Source organism: Pyrus communis, chromosome 3 (assembly GCF_963583255.1).
Source record: "Pyrus communis chromosome 3, drPyrComm1.1, whole genome shotgun sequence".
In the NCBI taxonomy this organism is placed as follows: Eukaryota; Viridiplantae; Streptophyta; class Magnoliopsida; order Rosales; family Rosaceae; genus Pyrus; species Pyrus communis.
In genome coordinates, this window is record NC_084805.1 from 5,655,990 (window position 1) to 5,682,783 (window position 26,794).

General features: G+C 36.4%; 2 protein-coding genes across 2 annotated transcripts; one reads left to right on the plus strand and one right to left on the minus strand.

The window, feature by feature from the left end:
- Nucleotides 1–238: 238 nt before the first annotated feature.
- On the plus strand, nucleotides 239–10,558 carry LOC137727774 (V-type proton ATPase subunit a3-like). Its single transcript, XM_068466589.1, has 18 exons — nucleotides 239–596; nucleotides 1,699–1,743; nucleotides 2,740–2,859; nucleotides 2,940–3,047; nucleotides 4,072–4,182; nucleotides 4,277–4,450; nucleotides 4,881–5,018; nucleotides 5,446–5,553; nucleotides 5,690–5,797; nucleotides 5,939–6,087; nucleotides 6,617–6,770; nucleotides 7,791–7,951; nucleotides 8,043–8,249; nucleotides 8,460–8,643; nucleotides 8,738–8,821; nucleotides 8,922–9,115; nucleotides 9,667–9,726; nucleotides 10,009–10,558. Exons 1-18 carry the CDS (start codon nucleotides 462–464, stop codon nucleotides 10,211–10,213), a joined length of 2,445 nt encoding a protein of 814 aa, XP_068322690.1. The 5' UTR covers nucleotides 239–461; the 3' UTR covers nucleotides 10,214–10,558.
- A 2,024-nt stretch (nucleotides 10,559–12,582) lies between these two features.
- Nucleotides 12,583–15,095, minus strand: LOC137727325 (cysteine protease RD19A-like). The gene is made up of 4 exons (XM_068466190.1): nucleotides 14,599–15,095; nucleotides 14,369–14,488; nucleotides 13,287–13,533; nucleotides 12,583–13,112 (listed from the first exon to the last, which is right to left on the minus strand). The coding sequence occupies exons 1-4, from the start codon at nucleotides 15,061–15,063 to the stop codon at nucleotides 12,829–12,831; spliced, it is 1,116 nt and encodes a 371-aa protein (XP_068322291.1). The 5' UTR covers nucleotides 15,064–15,095; the 3' UTR covers nucleotides 12,583–12,828.
- Between the last annotated feature and the right edge of the window lie 11,699 nt (nucleotides 15,096–26,794).

Sequence of the window (26,794 nt, forward strand, 5' to 3'; positions counted from 1 at the left end):
CAAAAGTAAAATGAGATTAAAATGGAGTAAACTTTGTGTTTCAGAAAATATAATGACAATTTTTGAATTACAAGAATAAAAAATGAAATTAAAATCGAATTTTAAGAAGCGCGACTTGAAAGTAAGCCAAATAAAAAGTGAAAAGAGAGAAAGAAAAAAAAAAGTTGCAAAAGCCCAAGAAATTTCCTACAAAACCTTCCCCATCCCCAAAAATAGAAATTAAATAGAGGAAGCGGGGACCTGGTGACGTGGGAGATCCTTTTGTGGCGCAGCGCGAAGGAGAGAGAGGAGAGAGAGAGAGAGAGGAGAGCAACCAAAGCAATCAGCAAAGTGAATCATTGTTTGATCTCCAATCTCTCTCTCTCAGTTTTTTTTTTGACTATCTGTAGTCACGCGTTTACACCAACACCAACACAAACACAGAAACACCATCCGGAGAGGAGAGAGAGAAGAGAGAGAGAATGGGAGAGTGCTGTCCTCCGATGGATCTGTTCAGGTCGGAGCCGATGCAGCTCGTCCAGATCATCATCCCCATCGAGTCCGCTCACCCTACCGTCTCTTATCTCGGCGACCTCGGCCTCATCCAGTTCAAAGATGTACACCTTTTACTCCCTTCCTCCCCCTCTCTCCCCCTCATTCCCAATTTTCTGTTTCAATTATGGTTTGTTCTTCCTTTTTCGATTCTTTTTTGCTGCGGGGAAACAGTAAAAACCCTAACTTGGCTCTGTTTTCGATTGGAATTCTCAGTTGGATTGGATTCGATTTTGCTCAAGTGTTTTTCTTTTGTCAGATTTAGGGTTTCGTTTTTATGTATGAAATTTAATTGCCTGGTTAGTGAATGTTGTTTGATTCTTTAGATTTTAAGGAACTCAATTTATCTGCAAATTGAAGTGGTTGATCGATTGGTTGATTACCAATTACATAATTTAGTATCCCCAAAAAAGACAATTGATTATCGGAGCATTTAGCATCGCGAGCGCCTAGTAAGCGATCATGGCACTGTCAGATTTTTGGTGTCTTGAAAGTGTGTATCCCCATTAAAATGGACATGTTGTTAGCTAAAGAGCTTCAAATAGCAGACTAACACAAGTCGCGAGTCATATATCAAATAAGAAAGATAGAAGTAGCGGGAGCAATCCAAAAGCAGTGGGTCGAAACTTTTGGTATTGTTTTGCTCATCACAGAGTGGTAATGTAGTGTATGGGTGGGTGGTGAACACGGTAGCTCTCTGAGTTGAGATTAACTCAGATCTCTTTTGTCTAAGCTATTGGCAAAGTATATGTATGAAAACAAAAAGCAAGTTATTTCATAATTCCTGTTCCAGAATGTACAATGTTCTATTTAAGTTTAAGGAACTGAAGTTGAAGGTGAACTATCATATCATCCTGAAATGAAGAAAAGGTTTACGGGTAAGCGGATTAGAAAAAAATGAGGACCACACAAGGGCTTCACCTATTTCATAATTGATAGAGGTTTTAATACTTTCTACTTGGTTAATAACTCTTACAAAATTATGGAGAACTAATGTTTGAAATTCGGTGACATGATGTTCTTGATGCTGCACAAATTGCACTTAACTTGAAGCACTATGCTAGCTCTGTTGTTGGTCATCCTTAATCTAATCAATGTTGTGCTGCTTTCATAATTTTTTATTAAATTTTTATTTTGTTACTAAAACTTTATGTATCATTCTTCCAGCTCAATTCAGAGAAGAGCCCGTTTCAGAGGACATATGCTGCTCAGGTGTGTTTATTTTTCTTAGCTTGCTGACCAACATCACGTTTGTTCATTTTGTTTGGTCGTGGATATGCCTTAAAAAATACGTCTCATAAAATTGAGTTATAAAGATTAGCAGGAAAAGGAGGGAAAGCCTATGGTTTAAATATCTTTCCAATAGTTCATGTTGTCTTAGAGGTTTTCCAAATTCAACCCATACCTTTAGTGCTGTAAAATACCTTTAGAGCTGTACTTTATGATTAGTTTTAATGAAAAAGACCTTCCAAGAACGTCAACATAAATAAACATTTAGTTTTTCATAATTAAATATAAAAACTGTACTGTCAGCTATCATTACCTCCTTTGGGATGATGGACGTTTAAGAGATAGAATGATATATTGTGTCTACTATGCTGGGGCAGGATATTACTTTCTGACCCATTGTATATCTACAGAAAAGTCTATGGTGACTTTGAAGCAGTCGCAAATATATTTTAGAATATAGAGTTAATAACAGGTCTCTTTAAGTGACAAAATTGACAGTTTTAAGAAAGGGAAGTACTTGGCTCGGTCAGCTGTTCGTGGTTGCGGTCCTCATATAACCTATTTTAGAGAGAGAATTTTATGTTTACATACATATGAACTTTGATGGTGTTTTCACTATGCTCATTCTAATCGAATCCCATCTTTGCTGATGATCTCTTTTTTTTTTTTTTTTTTTTCCTGATATATACCTAATATTGAGGCTTGATCCAATCAGTTGCTCAAATGGTTAACTTCTCATATCGCTTATTTCTTCTTTGCTTTAGCATGTCTTGGTAAATTAGCAAGTTGTTCTTGTGAACTGTTCTAGATTGTTGCCAAATCAAGAAGGGCCATGTACTCTTTACTGGCTATCTAGATTGTAAGATGGATACAGAACATTTTCAATCTATTCTTGTCATAATTGTTTAAAGTATCAAAATTTTATGTCTTCGGATGAGTATTTGGTTGGTAAATTCTCTATTTCATTTTTCTATGAAGATTAAAAGAAGTGCAGAGATGGCACGCAAATTACGTTTCTTTAAGGAGCAAATGTCAAAGGCAGATTTACCTCCTTCAAAGTCTGCAAGACAAGTTGATGTCAATGTGGATGACCTAGAGGTATAATAAGGGGATTGGTGCATAGCCAAAGATGTTTAATGTTGCATGTTCTGACAAATTCACTTTTGTGTGTATGCTAGGTAAAACTTGGTGAACTTGAGGCAGAGCTGATTGAAATAAATTTGAATGATGAAAAGTTGCAACGTTCATATAATGAACTCTTAGAATATAAGCTTGTTCTGGAAAAGGTAATGACCCTTTTTGGTTTTTGGCCCAAAAAGGATCTTTGCATCTCTATTACCATGCAGTTTTTATTATAAGTAACAAAAGTTTCCAAGAGGCTTCTATCCATGTACAAAAGCTGTACGTGCCTAATACAGAAAATGAAAAGAAAACAGAAACTGTGCATGAAGATTAAAAGAGGTTTGAGGAGTTTTATTCATTCAGATAGCTACCACGCAAGCCGAGATCTCCGTTATGCAATGTTTTTCACTTCGGAACACTTAATTTTTCTCTACAACCACAAAGACCAAAAAAAAAAGGCAAATGCCTAAGAGCTGTAGTTGGACTGTTCCAAAAACTTGCCATAACACCCTAAAAGGCTGCAGACTGTCTCAGGAAGCAGCCAATATACCCCAAATAAAGATGGTAAAAACTCCAAATTTCTCAAGCCATAGAGCAGTTTAAAAAATATGGGATTCATTTTTGCTCCGTTGCACATATAGATATAGTCTATTAAACTCCCTGACCTCTGAATATTAAATGATGCATTTTTTATATCTTCTCTAAGTAACTTTTCAATCTAGTAAACAGGAATCAGATAGAGATTTATCCGAATTTTTTATTTCAAGTAAATACACAAGATATTAAGACAGAAAGAACTTGAAAACTGACATTCAGCTAACAGCAGTAGTGACCTTCCAAATAACCTTAAATTAGCATAAGCAACAGCTCTGGGTAGATTATAAAAATTAAAGTTTCATGTAAGCATCATCAGCTGACACATCATAAGATTACACATAATAATGCAGGTGATATCGTTAAATGAGCTGAATTGGTAAGATATGTTTGACGTATAAACTTAATAGTTCAGAGAGTTCTGAATCTCATTGGACGTTTTCTTTTATCACTAACAGAGAAGCGAGTATCTATTTGATCTGCCAATGAACTAGAATTTGAATAGAGTTACTCTCATTTGGTTTTGTGTCTCTCTTTTGATGTTTACTTTATTTCAATAGGCTCTCATGTGACTGAAAAATCTCTTCCTTTTAGGCTGGTGAGTTTTTTCACGCAACTCGAAGCAGTGCCGTGTTGCATCAGAGAGAAAATGAATCCCGTGATATCGGTGATGAATCCCTGGACATGCCTTTGTTATTGGAGCACGTACAGATTTCAATCTTGGATTTTCTGTATTTTGATTAACCACAGTTTTCTTCCTGTTGCCAAGTCCAATTCTTTTTGTTTTGTTGTTGTGAAGGAAACATCAACCGATCCATCAAAGCAAGTGAAGTTGGGATTTCTCACTGGTCTTGTTCCCAGGGAAAAGTCTTTGGCATTTGAGAGGATTCTATTTCGAGCTACTCGGGGTAATGTTTTTCTGAGGCAGACTGTTGTTGAGAATCCCGTGACTGATCCTGTTTCAGGAGAGAAGGTATTGACACGTCATTTCCTGCATTTTTATGTTATTGGAAAGAGGAGAGGAAGTTTCTATTTGTTCTTGTGGTATCTTTTACTCTTTATAATTTAAGGTCACGATAAAGATGGACTTTAAGTCCATCAAAACTAACTGACAAGATCAATAACAGTAAACTGGATATCATTAATATGTTTCAACAAAGAAGTCCAATAAATAGGTTAGGCATTTAAAAATCTCCACCAGGTTAAAAGTTATGCCTTTTGTTTCAACCAAACAGTCCATAAGGATCTTGGGGGTACAGGAATTGTGGGGGAGAGTTTGACCTGATTGGAAGTTCTTTAAGAATGGCTATAAGAGCTTTCAAATAACCAAAAGCGCTCTGTCAATGTTTAGCAAAAATGTTAGCACACTTCGTCTTTGACTGTGAATGACAATCTGTATGCAGGTTGAGAAAAATGTTTTTGTGGTATTCTACTCTGGGGAAAGAGCAAAGAGCAAAATTCTCAAAATATGTGATGCCTTTGGTGCTAATCGATACTCTTTTACTGAGGACCTAGGTAGACAATATCAGATGATTACTGAGGTATGTATATTTTCTTGGTTTATAGCTTCTCTGTTTCTTCTGTATCATATATCGTGTTTCATTTCTGTAGAAATAAAAAAGAAAACTAATCAAAGAAACCTTAGCCGTTTGCAGTTTTGTCCGTTCATAATATCTATCTTTTTCTTGGTGCTTATTTTCCATCATGAAGTAATTTCATTGTTAATATTAAGCATACTTCAAAACTATTTATTAAATTCTTAATATGGTTTGTATAACCCCCATGCTTAAGTAGAAATCCAAGTAAGCCTTTTGTAGTTGTTATCAGTCCGTCCATATTCCAGGGTGTTGATCATCTACATGTTATGAAGTTACCTCCCGGGCCTTGATTTCCATTGATCCAATTCTGACGATGTTGGTTATTTTTATCTCATCGTGACAACGTTGGTTATTTAACCCTCAACATCAGGTTTCGGGAAGACTTTCAGAGCTAAAGACTACCATAGATGTTGGAGTGTTACTTCGGGGAAGTTTGTTACAGACTATTGGCGAGCATTTTGAGCAGTGGAACCTTTTGGTAGGTTTGGAATTATTTTATTTAATGAGGTTTATTCATTATATGTGTGGAGATATGACTATGACTAACCCAAAACATATGGTGTTTGAGTGTGTTGCCAATGTGCTATTTACAATGTTTCTTTGTAATTGTGAAGGTGAGGAAGGAGAAATCCATATACCACCATCTTAACATGCTTAGCCTTGATGTTACAAAAAAATGTCTTGTGGCTGAAGGGTGGAGTCCTGTTTTTGCATCAAAACAGGTATCCTTTACTTACAAATATTTCTCCATAGTATAATGATTCATTTTATACCCATTTTGAGTTGAAAAGTGTGAACAATGATGTACAAGTGGAATATGTAATTGGCTTTCTTTGTTTCATTGTATCTTTATTTTTTTGCAGATCCAAGATGCATTGCAGCGGGCAGCATTTGATTCCAACTCACAAGTTGGAGCTATTTTCCAGGTTTTGCATGCTAAGGAGGCACCACCTACCTATTTCCGTACAAACAAATTCACTTCTTCTTTTCAAGAAATTGTTGATGCATACGGGTGAGTTCCACTGTGATATCTTTATCTTCTGTGCTCCTTTATGGCTAATTGGAATAGATTTTTAAGAATGAAGAAAAAGAGAAAGAAATTTAGTCAGTTTTATCCTTAAACACTGTCATTTCTGGAATTTCCCTAGTAAGGTGCCAGGGCTAGATACTGAAAGTTTTCATCCACGTTGTGTAGTTGATTTCTGTTGTGGTGGTTTTAATCTACCATTTATAGTGCTTGCTTACCATTAACAGGTGAGCTAGATAGTAACTTGTTATGCCAGGTATTATTTGGTAAAAATCAACTATTTAATTCTTAATGTGATATCTAATGTAGCCATTAATGAAGGTCCATGTTTGAAATCAATGAAACAGTTGTAAGTGGCTGTAGTAAAAAATCAAACCCCACATTTACTGATGGTGAATCTTTCTCGTAAAAAATTGAATCTTAGAATTTGGAATCACAAATTGTGCTGATAATCTATTGTTTCCAGCAGAAATATTACAAGATTCTGAAATGGTTTGTTTTAATGCAACCGCAGGGTGGCTAAGTATCAAGAAGCAAATCCTGCTGTATATACTATCGTGACATTCCCGTTTCTTTTTGCTGTCATGTTTGGTGATTGGGGACATGGAATATGTTTGTTACTTGCGGCCTTATATTTAATAGGCAGGGAAAAGAAGCTTTCTAGTCAGGTATTGTTACCAAGCTTTGCAATCACTTCATATGCTGATATATTCAATCTCAACCATAATATTGTTGCATTGTAGGTCATTTACATAGTATTTTGTACCAAAGTATAGGATCAAACATTGATGTATTCCCTTACTATATTTATGGTAGTTGGCTGTTCCATTTTATTAGGTTAATAAAATATGGATCTATTTGATTCTTTTTTTTGTTAGATGTTATTGCGATTATATCTCATCTAAAGAAAAATGTGAAGCACGACCATCGTGACACCAACTGTATGTTGCTTATTGCCATAAGTATGTTACTAGCAGTCAAATATCTTTTATGTGCACCATTTTACATTTTTATCCCGTTAGGTGAATGTTTGCCAATGTTCTACAATATTTTGTTTCCTTTACTCCATGAATGTTGATACTATTGCAGATAAAGAAATGATATTTCACTATGCCGTTCTTTCTTTCCCCTCCTTTTCTTCCTTTCCTCTCTTTCCATCCTGTCAGGGAATTGTGATTGTTTATTAAGTTTTAGGATTGACAGATTGTGTCTTTTACCTCTAGTGTTTTGAGGAGTAAGGAACTATTCTAGGTTAAAAGGATTTGATTTGTCGACCTTTGAATATCTGATATTGTCTATTGATGAGCTTCATAGAAAGTGGGAATTCCTTTAAAACTGCTAATTCTGAGGTGCTGCTTCTTCATGAGTATACTTCCTCTGTATAATTTTGATGGCATGTTTACTTACTTGGCTGGGTATGTGAAGGAATGGGTATATGGGAATGATACCCATTCCTTGCAAGTAAACATACCCTGAATTCATTTGTTGTGATTACCTTCCTCTTTTCACTTTGTTACTCAACATTCAAAGGAGATGGAGATCTTAGTCTCTGTTAGTATGTGGGTTCTTGTCATTTCCCCGTCACATGTTGGCTATTTGACTTATTTCTGGGAAGCAGTTTTTTTTTTCCCCTCATCCGTTTTTGTCTTCACGTAAGAATCTAATTATATACTATTATGGTTTTACAGAAGCTTGGAGACATCATGGAGATGGCCTTTGGTGGTCGTTATGTGATTTTGTTGATGGCAATTTTCTCAATCTACACAGGTTTTATCTATAATGAGTTCTTCTCTGTCCCGTTCGAACTGTTTGGTCCCTCAGCATATGCATGCCGTGATCTTTCTTGCAGGTATGTGCCTAAAACTTTGGAGATGTATATCCTTCTCTTCTGCGTCCTCATTTTGAAATGTTTGTAATAGTTAATTGATCTTGACTTTCAGAGATGCTACTACAGCTGGCTTGATTAAGGTGCGGCCCACATACCCATTTGGCCTGGATCCTGTATGGCATGGATCCCGCAGTGAGCTTCCATTTCTAAACTCATTGAAGATGAAAATGTCAATTATTATTGGCGTGGTCCAGATGAACCTGGGAATTATGATCAGTTATTTCAATGCCAGGTTCTTTCGAAGTAATTTGAATGTTTGGTAAGTTGTGAATCTTTATTTTCTTATATTAGTTTTCAGTGGAGGTGTCAACTTTACCACCAAAGGCAGCAAATGCATCACTGTAAATGTGAATAGTTCACATATGTACTGTGAATTCTTCTGTCTACAGTCATGTCATTAGTTGTTTCTATAATCTACTTCTGACCCTGCTTATGGCTTAGTATTCATTCAGTTGCTTCATTTACCCAGGTTCCAGTTTATACCCCAGATGATATTTTTAAACGGTCTATTTGGCTACTTGTCTGTTCTCATTGTTATGAAGTGGTGGACTGGTTCAAAAGCTGATCTCTACCATGTAATGATATACATGTTCCTAAGTCCTACAGACGAGCTAGGTGAAAATCAGCTTTTCAATGGTCAGAAAACAGTTCAGGTATCCCCTCCATCAGCGTTTTTTCCTTATTTTAAATATTTCTGTTAAAAAGAAAATGTGAGTATTCCTCATGTTTTATTTGTTCTTTTACCAGCTTGTACTATTATTGTTGGCTTTTGTTGCTGTACCATGGATGCTGTTTCCAAAGCCTTTTCTTTTGAAGAAGCAACACCAAGATGTATGTTTGACATCCTTTCACCCTCAGTTGTTTTGATCATCACCTCTCTCCCTATTGTTCATATTAGTTTGCATCTTCTGATGGTATTATGTTATTTCAGCGGCATCAAGGTCAATCCTATGCTCTACTTGAGAACACTGAAGAGAGCTTGCAAGTGAATTCAAACCATGATGCCCATGGTCATGAGGAGTTTGAGTTTAGTGAAGTTTTCGTACATCAAATGATACACACAATAGAATTTGTACTTGGAGCAGTCTCAAATACAGCTTCTTACCTTCGTCTATGGGCTTTAAGGTAGTTTCTTAGAACTTGAACTGTCATTCTTGGCTTTCTTGGTGTATTTGATTTTCTGTATGCGTATGCCAGTTCATGTCTGCATTCGTTATTTCAGTTGTGTTCTATGTTGGGAAGTCTTGAAATAAAAATGAACTTTCTGGCTTCATAAAGTTTAAAATTGAAGCAATAATAAAATTCGCATTCAGTAGTAAATTGTGTTAGCCTTGCATGTTTGTCTACACAATTTGATTTTGACATGCCACCGAGCTGTTTAACCATGCATGTCATTGTTTTGTAAGAAAAGTCAATACTGGACAGCTTATTCACTGTCTCTGGGGAAGACATTCCTTTTCCACTTGGTGACATGACATTGACCGGCAAGATCCCTCATTATATTAATTGGTTTATCTGGTACTTGGATTCTACAAAAAAAAAAAAAAAAGCACTTTTTCTTTCAGCCATGACAGAATAGAATGTGGTCAATAAGTTGTATTCGCATAATACTCTTTTTTATCTATTTGCGCAATAAGTGCTAATGCCGGGCATTTGTCTTTTGGAACTTTGTACAGTCTTGCTCATTCAGAGTTGTCCAGTGTGTTCTACGACAAGGTTCTCCTAACAGCCTGGGGGTATGTTTATCTCATTTGTGATGCTGCTTTTATTTAGTACTTCGTCAAAGTTGGCCACAGTTTCAAAATCTTTGTCGATTCTTGGGATGTAGAGAATAGGCCAATGAGCACCAAATGAATGTTTTAGCAGGAGTTCATTTCCATTTGTTTCTGTTGCTCATCTGGATTATTACCTGCGCCCAAGAAGTTGTGACAGATTTGAATTTTCAAATTTAATTAGGCAGTCTTACCGAACATCTGCAAGGGAAATACATGAAACATATTCTTTTGTACGTCTCACAGGTTCAACAATTGGATTATACTCATAGTGGGTCTCATCGTCTTTGTGTGCGCCACTGTCGGTGTTTTACTACTGATGGAAACCCTCAGTGCTTTCCTTCACGCTCTTCGACTTCACTGGGTGGAATTCCAGAACAAGTTTTATGAAGGGGATGGTTACAAATTCTATCCGTACTCGTTCGCACTGCTTGACGACGACGATGAGTGATGCCGTAAAAAGAAGTCGTTGGCAGTGTTTAAGCCATGGAGTCGACTGTGCATAGGTACGAACCCGAGTTGATTCTTTCATTCGAACAGTACAAAAGAAAGCAATTGTGATGCACCTTGTATGAGGAGTTTTCGGTTGGTTTTCGAATTGGGCATCACCCACTTTAAGCATGTTTATTTATTTGTTCTTGGGAGGAATAAGCAAGTTTATTAGGCCAGCTTCTTAATGTATATGGCAATTGTGACCGTATGTAATAAAGACGATAATTAGTATTGTGCTGTTCGAGTAATCCAGAGTACGTCTTAAATTATGCTATTAGTAATTAATAATATAGTTCTTCACCAATCGGAGATGAGTTTTGGCTTCACCCTTGTATTCTTTCCTACGTTGACGTAACCAAATTATGCTGCTTTGTACTGCGGCCTGGTAGCATTTCTCTTCATTTGTAAGTGACAGATCTTAAGTTTGAATCTTGCAGATGACGAATTTTCAATCAACTCGTCGGTGAGAGGTCTATGGGTATACCAATAAAAAAAACAAAAAATTATTTTTTGTTTTGCAAGTAAGACATTCATTTCAGAAAGAGAAACTAATTCACTTGTTTCAGGAAGAAAAAAAATTAATAAAAATTGAACAAACCGAACAAACTACATTAGAGGCCTGGTTGAGATAAGCAGTCTAGACACCATAAAAACAAAGTTCTTCAAGTTGCAAAAATGAGATGAAGGAAACCAAACAAATTGTCGCTATTAAGATGCCAATTTGTTTGGTATTCTTCATGGCTTACGTACGACTTTTAAATGGAAACTTCAGCTTAGATGTCGGAAATAAGATCTTGGAGGACGTTAAACAAATTAAGGATTTCTTTATGGAGAAGTTAAATTCGTTTAGTCTCCTCCAATTTTTATATACGGCTTTTAAAAGAGCAAACAAGTACGACCTTTGGACGAAGATCAATAACTTCTAATTTAAATGCCGGAGATAAGATATTGGAGAAAACTAAACAAATTAAGGTTTCCAGTTGAGAAGTGAAATTTGTTTAGTCCCCTCCAATACTCACATACGGCTTTTAAAAAACCACTCGTGTACTAACAAAGATTAGTAACTTCTAAGTTTAGATGTCGGACATAAGATATTGGAGGAAACTAAACAAATTAAGGATTTTCAATCAAGAAATCCAATTCGTTTAGTCCCCTCCAATTCTTACATACGACTTTTAAAAAAGCAATATGTACGACTTTTAAACGGAGAAATAAAAAGAACTTTCAGTTTAGATGCCGAAACTAAGATATTGGATAAACAAAATAAATTAGAGATCTTTAATAGAAAAGTTAAATTCGTTTAGTTCCCTCCAATTCTTACATAAGGCTTTAAAAAAAACAATGAAAGGTTGGAGAAATTTGAGATTAACGAGGTGGTAGAAGAGAAGATGAAGGCAAACGAAGTTCACTATCTTTCTTTCTTTTTCGAGTGGTTTATGGATTTGTGGAAGGTGTAGAAGAATAACCATGTCTTTATAATGATCTGATTTTAAAAAATGCGAGTGTTTTTTTAGTTGGTCAAAGTCATGAAATGGTGCCCCGCAGCAAAATTGGCATGCCACTGATATTTTTATGGGTGGAATGTCAAAATATATCTCCAATTCTTAATGCCTAAATGATCAATAGAATTTAGGGAATTGTTATTAGCACTCTAAAAATCTCATTCTACACTTCAAATTTTCATATTAGGAAAGAAAAATATACTTGTAAAAAGTGTAGAATGAGATTTTTGAAGTGCCAAAATACTTTCTTAGAATTTATTTTACTCAAAAAAAGAAAAAAAAAAGAATATGACGAATGATAAACTCTTTTTTATTTTTTATTTTTTTTTACAAATTAACAATATGATATATTCTACACTAAATATGTATAAAAATTATGAGAGGAGGAATTCCACTTCTTGTAGATGGAAAACACTGCTTTAGTCAATTTGAGTAAATCCTCCATGCCTACAGACTTAAAATGTTTTTTTTTAACACTTTAAAGGTGGTTTTTTTTTTTTAATAAACCATATTATCTACACTAAAGGCGAGGGAGTTAGCCTCACACTGGACTAGTGATAACGTGATTCAAATTCGTATTTAGCGAGAATCGAACCTAAGACCTCTCACTTACAAATGAAAAGGAATATCACTATATCATAGTACTAAGTGACAGAAAAAAAAAAAAAAAAAAAAAGTAAAAACGAAGAAACATTCCATCTGGTTCATAAGTTGCCATCCAAGTTGCACCACTAAACGTGCACTTCGAAAAAATCTGAAACATGGGAGAAGGAACCTTTTGACGCAGCAGATAAAATTGGATAAGCAGACAAAATAAGCAGGCATGTTCTTGCCAAAGCAATAACTATACTCCATAATCCATGTATATTTCCAACAACTTGCATCAACACATAAAAAGGGACATTTAGACCGTTCGGACAAACACCAAGATTTATACAAGATAAATGGAGTCTTGTGTTTTGCAAGCCTGACAGAAGACTGCAAAACAATTGGAGTTATGCCCAATGAATGTCACCACAACTTGTATACACATTAAACACAACTGCAATTGTAAAGCTAGGGTTGGGCCCTACTACTCAGAGTTGGTCTTAACCGAAGCTGCAGCAACGGTCGAGACCATGGAGTCCACGCCACAGATGTTTCGGCCCCTGCAGATTTTGTAGAATCCATTCTCTCCCCAGTTCTCTCCCCAGGAGTTCTTGATGATCCAGTATGGCTTTTCCTTCAATCTGATGGGAGAATATCCAGCGGCACCGTAACCTACGAGTAACACCCCGTGATCCAACCGCTTTGAGCATATGTAGGGGCATGAAACTCCACCAACATAAGTTTGCATGAACACCGCGTTAATAGCCACTGCACTCGAACAATAGAAAATCGTTAACACCAGCCAATCCTAACCACTATTAGAGCATGAGCCAACATCTTTAATGTAACGCTCTTAAATTTCACGATGAACATATGAATAACAAACTACTTTTTAACAGAAAGGGAAAGAAACGAAATTACAATTTCTAAAGTTCTAAGTACCTGCAAGAGGGCCATTTTTCACAAGGTTGGCAGCAATTTGATCCTCATCAAGGGAGACAACGCTGAAATTGGAAACTGATGCTGCGATTTTGCTCTTGTCAAATTTGCAAGTTCCACCATCGGTACCAGTGTATGGATAATCCTCTTCCTTCATTAGTCCACCAGCTTTGAGTGTGTACTCAAAGGCACTGTTCATGAGTCCACCATTGCATCCGGAGTCGCATGAACCTGCCTCCTCTGGATCGCACTGCACAATATTCAGAAATAACGCGTAAGAAACAGCAATTTAAAGAAAAATCCTTTCTGTAGGAGTCATCATAGAATGATTGCAAAAGTCAAGCAGTTCTATTGCTAAATCACAAGCATCATTCATTATGTACTGCTACAAAACACAAAAGCACTTGATAACACCATTCGACATGCATTGCTAATGTATTATCAAAGACAACGAATTGCAAGACATGTAAAATGAGAACGGTGCTTCATGAGCTGGAGCGCATACATTTCATCAACGCCAGTTAAAATCAAGAAAAACTTCTGTTTCAAATCCTTCAACGCAGTAAGCAACCAACAACCATTAACCATTTACATCCAAATAGAACTTCTTGCTACATCCCGTAATCTTAATAAACCCAAAGCAGAACACAACAATAAGGCCATAACAACAGCAGAGACACCAATCACAACATAAAGGCCATATTTCCTGCAACTTATAGACCAAGTTCGGGAATTTTAGCTAAACCCTTGCAATTTCGACCTTTTTCCATTCTCCTTGTGACAAGTTTTGAGACTTGAGAAACCTCAGTGTATGTTATAAATGCAAGCAAAAAGTTCAAGTTTGTGTCTTTCGGTGCTGCCAGATTCCATGTGGGCCTCCACATACACACCACAACACAAATTATTTGAACAAAACAATTGTAACAAATATTCTGACACAAACCCAAGAGAATTTACCAATCAAAATCGAACAAAATCAAGCAATTGAAATCCCCAAAATGTATATAAATCAATAAAAAGGCCCGACTTTCTTCATACACCAGAAACACACCAAATAAAACAAAAGGGAAAAGAACAAGTCAAACCTCATGATCGCAATCCACAAGCTGCTGCTCGCTGAGGCTCACAAGCTCTCCAGTTGCGAGAAAGTGTGCACCTTCCAACGCTCCTGTAGTACTGAAACTCCAGCACGATCCGCACGAACCCTAATTCCCAAAACAAAAGAAAGCCCAAATATCCCAATCAATAAACAGATACGTTCAAGTTAAATTACAAAAAATAATTCTATTTCTGGAACATTAAAATAACAAAAGACCTGATTTTTAACGGCGGTGACGGCTCCATGCTCTCTCCAATCAAAATCCTCAGGCAGATTCTCCGTCGGGAGAATCGGAGCCTTGGTGGCGTCCTCCGGCAGCTTTAGCCCTCTGAGTCCGAGTTGACTTTTCCGGAACTCGGCGGGGGTCATATCGGAGAACCGAGTCACGCCGTGCTGAGCCGAGGGGTCGAGCCGCTGGTGGCGCGCGGCACGGCGAAGGTTCGCCTTGAACACGTCGAACCTGTAGTCGTGCTCCTCCTTGCTCGCGTACGACTTGCCGAATTTGTGCTTGAAGAGCGAGAAGTGGTGCTCGGCCCCGAGAGCGTGGTCATGGTCGTGGTGGTGGTGGGACTCATCGCCACCGTCCACCACTTGCCTGATAAGGGGATCTGTGCTGTCCAATTGCGCACGCGAGACGATCAAGAGAGAGAAAGTGACGAGGAGAGAGAGAATGCGTTCCATTGTTGAACAGCAGAGGCCGAATGGTAGCTCTGGGCCATTTGGTTTGCATTATAAGGTCGACGAGGACCTAGGACGTGTTTAATCCTATGCGGTCGAGTTTACACACTAAAGAGATCGAAAGCGTTCAAAAGTGAAACCCATCAATGATTGAATGAAATCGACGGTGATGATGTGCGGGAGTTTAGGAGTTTGGTGTAGATAATGGACTCTGGAGGTTTGCTTACGAGAGTGGTTAATGTGCGGGCTAATTGAAAAGCGGCACGTGGCGGGGGGCGAATTGAAAGGTAGTTGGATAATTCCATTTCTTTTTTCGTTTTGAAATTGACTGGGGGATGGATATTTTATTTAATTTGTTTTTTTATGTTTTTTTTTTTGTTTTATTGTTGGAAAAAATAACAAGAAACAGAATAAGGGAAAGATGCCGAATACCAAGTTTTGTTTTTTATGCTTTGCAAGTATTTAAACGATCGGCAAATTGAAAGATTTTTTATAAATATGATATTTAGATAATAATAAAAAAATAAAAAATAAAATATATTAATAATAAGTGGAAGGACAAGTAGGGCTCTCCATGAGAACACAAACATTATTTATTTATTTTTTTTTCTGCAAAGAGGTTTGTTTTCAATACCACCTGTAGATGGAGATGATGACAATCATTTTTTTGTGCGATTTAATTACATTTGTGGGACGCATAATTGTGACATCCCACATCGTCCAGGGGAGTGATCCTTATATGTATATTCTCATCCCTACCTAGCACGAGGCCTTTTGGGAGCTCACTGGCTTCGGGTTCCGTAGGAACTCCGAAGTTAAGCGAGAAGGGGGCTAGAGCAATCCCATGATGGGTGACCCACTGGGAAGTTGCTCGTGAGTTCCCAAAAACAAAAACGTGAGGGAATAGTAAGCCCAAAGCTGACAATATCGTGCTACGGTGGTTGAGCGGGCCCGGGAAGTGATAGGGAATAGTAAGCCCAAAGCTGACAATATCGTGCTACGGTGGTTGAGCGGGCCCGGGAAGTGATCCGCCCTGGGCCGGGATGTGACAATAATAATAAATTTGCACACATCAATTACGTATGGTGAATTGTTGATTTACATAATATTCTTTACAAAATAAAATATAAAAGTTGATAACAAATTATATAATTTAAGTGAATAACTATAAGAAATTAGAATATTTTGGAAGGGTTTTTTTTTTTTTTTTTTTTTTCAGAATAATTTTAGACACTTTTGAAAAAATTTGGATTGGAAATTCGGAATCATTAGAATTGCTAAATGTATTCCAATTTTTTGAAAAAAAATTCAGATTCAAAATTGTTTAGTTTGGATCAGAATTTTTACTATCAGAATCAAAGACCCATTCCAACTTGCACCCCTAAAAATAGAAATTGGATGGGGAGTTTTAGGAATGTAAGTCTACATAACATGCTTTAACTGTAGTTTTGTGATTATGAGGTCATCAACAGTTAGGGTGGTTTGTTTTGTTTGAGTTACGGTGGGCTACCAAGAATGGCAAAACATAGTCTGTATGTTGCTTGCAATCCAACAGGTTTTTGGTGTCCAAGTTACAATTATATTTACTTTCGTTATGGAACAAACATTTTCTAGCAGTTACTCTACATTTTTGGACTTAGTTTTAAGAAAGTTTGGCACCCAACCCATTTAATCCACTCAAATGAATAGGGTTCGGCCCCAATAAACAGTAAGATCTTGTTTGGCAGCTCGGACTGTACTGATTATTTTTGTCGGATAGGATAAATAACCACCGGATAATATTGACTAAATTAGTCAGTATCGAACTGATGCTCGTATTATTTATGTTGTGTTTAGTACTGAACTGGATAAGAGGAATTCAAAGTAACTTTGATATTTCACTTCATATTTGTCCCATGTTTAAATCAGATTAAAATTAATAAATTCACAACCACCGATCAAATTGAAAAAAGAACAAAATTTTGTTTGGCATTTTTAACTTTGATATTACACTTCATATTTGTCCCCTGTTTAAATCAGATTACTAAAAATAAATTAAAAAAAATTGAAATCCATCTCTTCCCCAGAATCCCATATCCCTCTGTCGCAACACCCTCACAAACACCCTCATTTGCTTACCTGTTCTTGGCCCAGATCCCAGATCCCTTTGTCCCTCATTTCCTTACATGTTCTTGACCCAGATCCCAGATCCCTCTGTCACTCATTTCCTTACCTGTTCTTGACCCAAAGGGGCTTGAAAACACCGTCAAGCAGATGGAATCGTAAAACTCCGAAATTAAAGAAATTAAAAACCCAGATGAAATCTTAAAACCAGAAGAAATCTTTCTGAATCATAAAACCCAAATGAAATCTTTCAGAATTTTCAAATCCTATTATCAACTCCCAATCAAGGTTCTAAAACCCAGATGATATTGTTCCGAATTTGTTTTAATTTCGGATAGAATTTCTAACCAATCTTGTCCCACCACGTGTCATTATCTGAAAGTATTATTCTGTGGATTGATTTCCGATAAGATTTTCAACTAATCCCTACACGTCACGTGTCCCTATCTGTTTACAATAATTTAGCCAAGATTTTGATAAGATTTTCAACCAATCTTGTCACGCCACGTGTCATTATCCGAAAGTATTATTTTGTAGATAGATTTCTGATAAGGTTTTCAACCAATCTCGATGCACCACCTGTCATTATCTGTTTACAATAATTTAGCCAAGATTTCGATAAGATTTTCAACCAATCACGTAGTGCCACATGACATTATTCAGAACCTCATCCTTTCTTTGTTTTGTCCATATAAACCCTACATCCATCATAATTCATACACCAAACTCAATCCTTTAACTCAGAATCCTTCTTCATTGTTTATAAATCTTGAGTTCTTACAATGTGTTCTTCAAGGAGATTGTATGAAATCGATGAGTAACAGAAAAAATTGTTGGCACAACAGGAAGAATTGTTCAATCTCAAGGAAGGTGGAGATGAGGCTTTTGCAATGGAAGATTATGGGGATGATGAACATAGAAGACAGAGACCCACACATTTCCATCGTTCATGGAAGCTGTGGGTCAGATATCCAAACTCAGACGTGCCACAAACTTGGATAGAAAGAGCGAAAAACGAGGTAAATATCTCTTAGACGATTATTTTATCCCCAACAATTTATTCTTTGATCATATTTTTAGACGTCATTTTAGAATGCAATGAAATTTGTTTGAAAAAAATCATGATTGCTATTTGCGACCATGATCCATACTTTGTGCAAAAAAAAAATGCTTTTCATGTTCTAGGTCTTATTCCTGAACAAAAAATTATTGTTGCCTTGCGGATGCTTGCATATGGAGCATCTGCAGATCAAGTGGATGAGATAGTGAGAATGGGAAAATCAACTGTTCTGGAGTCCTTGATGAGATTTTGCTTCGCAATTGAAACCCTCTATAGCAATGAGTACCTCCAGAAACCCACAACAATGGACCTGAGAAGGCTTTTGAAGAAGGGTAAGATGCAAGGCTTTCATAGCATGATTGGAAGCATCGACTGTATCCACTGGACCTGGAAAAATTGTCCAAGTGCATGGCAATGAGCTTATGGCAACAGAAAATGAGTCAAAATTATCATTTTGGAAGCAGTGGCTTCATTTGATACATGGATTTGGCATTTTTTTTGGTGTTCCAGGAGCTCAAAATGACCTTAATGTTCTTGCCTAATCTCCCGTGTTCGATGATGTGTTGCAAGGAAAAGCAGGCAAAGTCACATATTGGGTCAATGGCCATAAATACGAAGGAGCATACTACCTAGCAGACGACATTTGCCCAATGTGGACAACGTTTGTCAAAACAGTTCCATATCCATAAAGTGAAAAAGAAAAACACATCGCAAAATGTCAAGAGGGGTGTAGGAAGGATGTGGAGCATTGTTTTGGTATCCTGCAAGGTCGTTGGGCGATTGTAAGCGCTGTTGCCAGAATGTTTGATGTCGAGGCTCTTCGATCCATCATGATGACATGTATCATTCTCCATAACATGATTGTGAAAGATGAATATGATTATGATGTCATCAATGAATACGAGCCGAACATGATGAACAACTCCAGAACACGTATTTATTGTGCTCATGACCGCAGTGAAGATCCCGTGCAACATGAGCTATTGGAAATGGATGGATGTTACAATTAATTGATCATTGATCGATATACTGCAATGCAACAACCATACATGCACTTTAGTCGTCAAAGTGACTTGATTGAGCACCAGTGGGGATTGAAACAAGGTGAAGAAACTTAAAAGGAGCTTGTGGGCAAAGAATAAAGTTCTTAGTTTATTTGGTGCCTTTATGTAAGTTTTATTTGGTGAGTTTATGTAATTTTATTTGGTTTGTTTTTTTTTTTTATTTTAAGTTTATTTGGTGAGTTTGTAATTTTATTTGGTGTGCTTATGTAAGTTTATTTGGTGTGTTTATGTAATTTTATTTGGTGTGTTTAAATAAAGTACTAAAAATAAATAAGAAATTAAATAAAGAACTAAAAATAAATACGAAATTACATAAAGTACTACAAATAAATACGAAATTACATTAAGTACAAAAATAAATTAGAAATTATATAAAAAGTCTAAGGAGCTAGGATATGTGGTGCTAGGATCTTGGTTGCTAGGATTTGTGTAGCTAGAACCTCCTCCGATGTCCAAAAAAATTTAGAATTTGGAAACATTCCTTCTAGAGACTTGTTCATAGTGTCACGATTTGCTTGAGCCATCCTTTCTTTTCTAAGCATCTGGCTTTCTCGATTAAGTATTTCTCTTCATTAGCCGCATTACGTCTCTCAGTAGGTGCTAAGATTGTTTGCATAGTCACAGCTTTTGCCTCATTTCTAGCCGTTTCCGTACCATGTTCAGTTCACCTTGACGAGCAAGTTCGTCCATATATTTTGTGTAGTCATTCTTGGAAGAACTCTCTTTTTTATTTGTTGCCTTTTTACCTTAAGGCCTTAGGGGCCAACGAGTCAGCTCCAACACTTCTTCAGGCGTCCCTTCCTGCTCTTCAAATGTGTCGCCTTCCTGTTCGGCCAGGTTTGCTTCTGGTGAACTGTGTAGAAGGATGTTGTGCATGACAACTTCTGGACTGGTTGGTACAAGTTTGTACCTAAGACAATCTTTGACAACATCCCAACATTCCCATCTAGTGAATGATTTGTTGTTGTTGTTCGCATTGTAGAATGCTTGTGCTTGTAATGTCTGTAAAATGTGGGATAAGACAATATTATAAAATACGGGTGTAATACAAATAAATAAATTAAAATATTGATGCGGGTAGAATACATATAAATAAATAAAAACATTGTCACCTAATCCGCTAAACTTCTCCCACTACTTAGATTAGTGGAAGCATGAGAGAGAGCGGTTTTTTCAACAAGTAAGCGAGTTGTTGAGTTTTTTTGAATGACCTTGACTACTTCTTATGTCTTTTCCAAGCCTATTGCAAAACGATGTAGTAATTCTACTCCACATTTCTTGCAACTTCATCTCATTACCCGTAATCCGGTTATGAGTAATTTGAACCCAACATTGACATAACGTAACATCTTCGATGAGCTTCCACGTAGCCATGGACTATTGGATTTGAAAAAGATTCAAATCTAACAACCTAGATGTGGACACGTGGCCAACGATCATAATTATGACCGTTTTGTATTTTTTTTTTACGTTTTTTGGGGCAAAAATCGTGGACCGTTGATCTTGGGATAGGATGGCCCAAAACGTGCCATGTCATTAGTTGTTGGGTTTGAATTTCAAAATTTTTTTTTACTGTTAGAAATCCAACGGTCCAGAAAACTAGCCATTGGAAATCCAACGGCCCAAAACGAGCCATGTAGCTTATCCTGCTCCCCTCTGTTGCGCCTGTAACGGCGAGCCCCGCCGCCTTTTTCCTGTCAAGAATGCGGGCCCAAGCACGCATGTTTTCCACGCATTTTACGCAAAAAAAATTATAGTGGCCTGTGACGTCATGCTGATGCCAGTGTGACGTCATGCTGATGCCAGTGTGACGTCACATAGCCCAGCACTTTTTGGGCCGGCCTAGAAGCTGGCTTGGGCTGGGTGCTAGCCTATTTGGATCGGTTGTAAGGGTTTTAAGGGGTGCCAGCCTATTTTTCCCACTTTGGACTAACCTATGTGCTTGGGCTAGAGTTGCTCTAATAACCAAGAGTATGATTCTCATTTATGCATGCGTTTACTAACAACCAAGAAATGAAAAAGAATAAATGCATATGGGTATTTCATGCTTTCGGAAAATTTGAAAAAATAACCAAATTTTAGACTCCATATGGAATTATAGCCACTCTTTTTAGTTTATAAAAATTATAACAAAAAACTGATATGAAAGTAGTAAAATGAGGTTTCCAGAAGAACCAAAAAGCAAAAATAAAATTAAAATGGGAATCGTCTCCCTCCATTCCTCCAAGCCCATCTCCTTCTCAAAAAGTATAGATTAATTCTATTGCTCTTTTCTAGCATTGTCATCTTCCTCCTTTTCTTGGTTGTTCATGTGCTACATCATGCGCCCACGAGGTGGGGGAAGTTTAGGGTTTATAGAGTGAGTGTTTAGGATTATATGCCTAACCAAAGCTTACCAAGATTTGGTGGAGATGAGGCATGTATAAGAAGGTGGCAGCCAAGGTGTAGCATAACCCTACACATGGCGACTTCCCATTGGCCAAGGTTATGTCACCGTAGGATGAATAAGGAAATAATACTACCAAGGTACTAATTAGGAGCTAATATCTTAGATGATGATTTAGGTATCCTCGATTGATTGTGATGATGATTCCTTACTTGTTTGAGTTGATCTTCAATTGTGAATGTATTAAAGATAAGATTTGGTAATTAATCCTATCTTTAATGCATTTGACTTTTCCATTCCACAAGCATGGGAGCTTTGAGCAATCATAGTCCACTGTTGGAACTTCCAGGGATGCTGAACTGTGCGTAGGAATATTTTTTTTGCTCTACCAATTTAATGAGGGCAATCTTTTCTTCTTCAGAATAAAGTCCACATGTCGTTTCCAAGATTTTTAGGATTATTTTTTGCTTCACATACTGTACTTGGCAAAGGATGATACACATGGCTTTCGATTTGATTGATTTAAAAGTACTGGAGGATGAGATTATTTCCATGAGTTTTAGGTTTATCTGAAAATTTAGAAAAGTTGATTGAGTAGTCTCAATGCGTAAGGTTATTTAGAGAGAGTCGAGGGGAGGATTTGGTGACATCAAGTAGAATCCGTTGGAAGTATGTCCTTAAAGCCAGTCATTTGATGTAATATCTTATGAAATACTTATCATGTCAAACTCTTATTTGTTTAGTGGAAGGGCAAAGTTTATTGTTAATCACTATGTATCGTATCATGAGTTTAATTAATAACAAAATCCAAAGAATGTAATCAACCTATGAGAGAAGTGATCTAATTAAGTTAGATCAACAAGACCTTTCACTTGTTCATTCCTAAAAAGTTCCTAGCCTACGGATTGTCAATTACGCAATGACAATCCTTTTAAGGCTAGTATGTGTTATGTTAACTCAAACGGGAGTATGACTAGTCTCAAGTCATCAAATATTAGACACTAAGACAAACAAATAGGTGTTTGAAAGGGTATTGGGTACACTGAACAATGATCAACAGAGAGTTCTAACATACATATCATGTAAGAGCTCATAAGTTGCAATATGCAAAGTATTCATCTGACCGAAGACATAGTCTAGTGCTTAGGTTCTTGATTTTGACTATGTTAAATGCATTCCATTGAGGATGCCCACGACCTTTTTGGGGTTGAGCTACCTAGTCTTGGAGACATGTGAAGGTATAACAAGAAATCTCTAACCTTCCCTGGTGGAAGGAAAATATTTTGAGATGTGATTTTTTGAGATATGATTTAGGAGCCATTGGCCAAAACATTTGAATGAGATTGAGGAAGTATGTTCGAAATCACATTCGATAGAATCATATAGAGAAGTATCACATTAGATAGTAGACATGAAACAAACTATATATCAGTTAAACAATGTGGTCAAGAGTATTGAATTAGAGAATGGCCGAATTGCATTGTAGTTGTAAATGGATAGGTTCTTCAACCACTTCTACTTAGCTAGCATAGCCATGACATACTGCTAAGTGCAACTCATAATTTGTGGAAGCCCTAAAGATTAGCAAACACTAATCTCCAAAATTGAAAGTTAGTCTCAGTTCATGCCTATTGCCTCGCTAATTGGAACCTAATGGATCGTACACTGAGTAAGGATGAATGTGAAGAAATGTCAAAGATATAGATAAGCAATTAAATAGTTTAATTGTATGTGGTTAAATAGTTTCATTACACTGAGTAAGCATTGAAGTAGCTTGGACTGAACTTGAAGGCCTCCACTTGGGTGATAACCATGTGAACACAAGGATGAGCTTCAGGGGTAATGAAAGCTCTATCTCTCATCTATTTGATTTATAAAGAGTTATGGTTCACTAGGCTTTCAAAATCAGAGAGGTGCTCTCCTAAAGTCCTCATTTTGAAAACCTATGAAGTCTTTTTTATACGAGCCCTCAAATTAATTTTAAGGTAGATTAAGCTAACAACTTAAATAATTCTTGTTACATAGAAATAAAAAACTAATTGATAAACAAAAATAAAAAAAATAAAAAATAAGAAGAGAGAAGAATGTTTCATGTCATGTCGAATCCCTTCCATCTGCAAAAGCTAGTCTCCTCATCAAATATCTAAACCCAACAAATCCAATTGCGTAACCTAGCAACTTTACACATCCAATTTCATCATATTTTTATCAATAATATCCAAATCCAGTTAGTTACAAAACACCAAAAACTGAAGTTGTGTGGTTTTAGAAAATTGGGATCCCCTTTTTCTTTGAAAGCATGAACCATTTTTTCATATGAAATTATCTATAGTGAAAATCTTGAAATAGGTCTCTCTCCTTTTTTCATACACGAAAGAAAAAACAAAAAAACTCAAGAGGAGAGGAGAGGAGACGAGGGGAGTGATCAATCTCGAGAGAAGATGGAGAGAGAAAAGGGATGTGAAGGAGGGGAGGGATGGTAGGGGAAGAAGACCGAAGGTTTCATGCGAGAATTCTTTTTTAATCATTTCGTAGAAATATTGTATTTCAATGTAATATAGATTATTTAAGTTGATAGCGTAATCTACCATAATATTAAACTGATGACTCATAAAAAAGGATCTTCAAATGAGGACCTTAAGAGAACATTTATATACGTGAATATACTCTCAATTGTGATGGAAGAGATCTGAAGTTGGATGCTAGAGGAGTACATGGGCTTTAATCACAACATAATTGTGCCTGCATTTGCAACTGAAGAAAGTGTTAAAGAAGCCAAAGCATCTAACCAATGAACTCGATTATATATATATATATATATATATATATATATATATTATGTCCAGTTCAATACCAAATACTACTATGTGGTTGGAATTGGCCACACTGAGCGGAAGTTCTGGTTTATTACTCCACCTGAAGTTGGTCCGGACGCCACTTACACATTTGGATTCATAGGTGAGTGTTTTGTATCAGAATAGGATGCATCCTAAAGTGATGTAGCTACTTAGATTTGGTTCAACTTGTGGAATTGGGATCCAAAGAAAATTTCATGCTATTTACTAGTTTGAGGTTGTTGCAATGTGCCTCTTCCATTCATCTCGAAAGATGGGAAACCAAATTATAATTCTGTTTCTTATGAAACTTGTACTCTGGTATATGTGCAACTCCGTAAATTGGAAGAGTTTGCCTTAACTTGGGAACTGAATAATGACGAGACTCAACTGTTAGTGTTTCGTGATGTAAATTGCTGGGCTCTGGTGTATTTGCTTACATCTAATATCATTTGCAGGGGATCTGGGACAGACGTATGACTCAAATAAGACACTTACTCATTACGAATTAAACCCAAATCATGATAATGTCAGGTGGGATACTTGGGGAAGATTCGTCGAGAGAAGTGTTGCTTATCAACCTTGGATATGGACAGCAGGGAATCATGAATCGATTTTGCCCCAGAAATTGTAAGCCTCTCATAATGCATTAGAATTGATCTTACAATTTTATTTGTCATTTCTCGATCGCTTAGGTAAGATAATCTGCTTTTTCAAGTTTATCATTTAGTATAATGATCCTTTGCTGCTCATGTTTTATAAATTTACAACTCCCAAAAATGTCATCGCGTGAAGTAATTTTCTGAAGAAGATTTGCACTTCTGTTGCAGGGTGAAACCAAACCTTTTAAGCCTTACAGTCACCGGTATCATGTCCCATATGAATCATCTGGGAGTACTTCCCCCTTTTGGCATTCAATCAAGAGAGCTTCGGCATACATTATAGTCTTGTCTTCTTATTCCGCATATGGTAAGGATAGGCATAACACATGCATACATATAGGTTTTTCGCTTAATTTATTCAGGACGCATAAGGCTTATGCACATATGTAGCGGAAAAAAAAAAAAAAAAAAGCTTAGCAGTTACAAAAAAATTTCTCTGAATGTCACATGAATAACTATGGCATCTGTATAATTTTTATAATTGTTGTAATGAGATAAACAGATGAAGTCATATCACTCCTCTTTTGCACCATGTTGTATGTACGTTAATTCATCTCTACAAAGGACACCGCGTAAATTGTTTTGAATGCCAGTACTCATGGTTTTTATAACGTAGTGATATATTGTAGTGACTGTATTTTCAACGACAGAATTATGCTCCCAAAACTCCCAAATGTTAATTATTGTTGTTTTGAAAAAACTCCCAAATGTATCAGCAAATAGAAGATTCAATACTTTCTTCAACCTTATCTTTTGGATACATACTTAAAGTTGAAACTTGAATCACATTATTTGAATCTAAACCCAGCAGAACAGCAAGATAAAAGCTGGTGTGAGTTACAATCTGAAATGAAAGAGAGTGATCTGACAAAAGTGACAAAACAAAGAATCATTCTACTAAAACCAAAAACTATTTTAATTATTTTCACATTCACGATTATGTTTTCATTCATTTGTCTTTGTTTTTTTTTTTGCCTTTCTCCCACCACCCTTATTTATTCCTCTATTCCCTCATATAGTTTTCTCACATCTCAAAGAAAAAAACGGTGAAAACTAGAAATCGAAAAAGAAATAATTGTTAAATGGCCGCAAATATTTCATATTCAAGTGATAAGATTTTTTTTCCCAACAAAATTTAGTGGCAAGTTGAGCCTTACACAAGTTTTTCTCCTTTTACAACATTTACATGTTTGATTAATTAGTAATGTTATCCACTGGTCACACAAGAAAATAAATTTTTATAAAACAAGAAGGTTGTATATACATGTTGAAGGAGAAATGTATGTGTATGTTACAAGCCACACAAATGCGTGATTTTACTATTTATGTGTTATAAATTATAATAGGTGTAGACGACGGAATATAAATAAAGTAATACCATTATGTGACGGTATAAATTTCACACTATATAAGATTTTACATGAAAAAATTGAGAAAAATAAACTATTATGTACTCAAAATATGCTTGATTTGTGATTGTCCTAATCACCAATTGAAGGGTTAAATGGGAGGGCTTATGCTTTCATTTTTTTTTTTTTTGTTTGATAAAATTTATGCTTTAGTTTTATTGTTAATGATTGTTAAACATGCCAACTGGCGATAAAAAGTATAGTGATTGTATAAAA

What these genes read in the sequence shown, in the direction of transcription:
- LOC137727774 (XM_068466589.1), top strand. Translation starts at nt 462, where the DNA reads ATGGGAGAGTGCTGTCCTCCGATGGATCTGTTCAGGTCGGAGCCGATG. An exon ending in TTGAGCAGTGGAACCTTTTG is followed by an intron (nt 5,554 to 5,689) that starts GTAGGTTTGGAA and finishes GTAATTGTGAAG; the next exon opens with GTGAGGAAGGAGAAATCCAT. An exon ending in TGCCGTGATCTTTCTTGCAG is followed by an intron (nt 7,952 to 8,042) that starts GTATGTGCCTAA and finishes CTTGACTTTCAG; the next exon opens with AGATGCTACTACAGCTGGCT.
- LOC137727325 (XM_068466190.1), bottom strand. Translation starts at nt 15,063, where the DNA reads ATGGAACGCATTCTCTCTCTCCTCGTCACTTTCTCTCTCTTGATCGTC. An exon ending in TTGTGGATTGCGATCATGAG is followed by an intron (nt 13,534 to 14,368) that starts GTTTGACTTGTT and finishes AATATTGTGCAG; the next exon opens with TGCGATCCAGAGGAGGCAGG. An exon ending in GAAAAATGGCCCTCTTGCAG is followed by an intron (nt 13,113 to 13,286) that starts GTACTTAGAACT and finishes GTTCGAGTGCAG; the next exon opens with TGGCTATTAACGCGGTGTTC.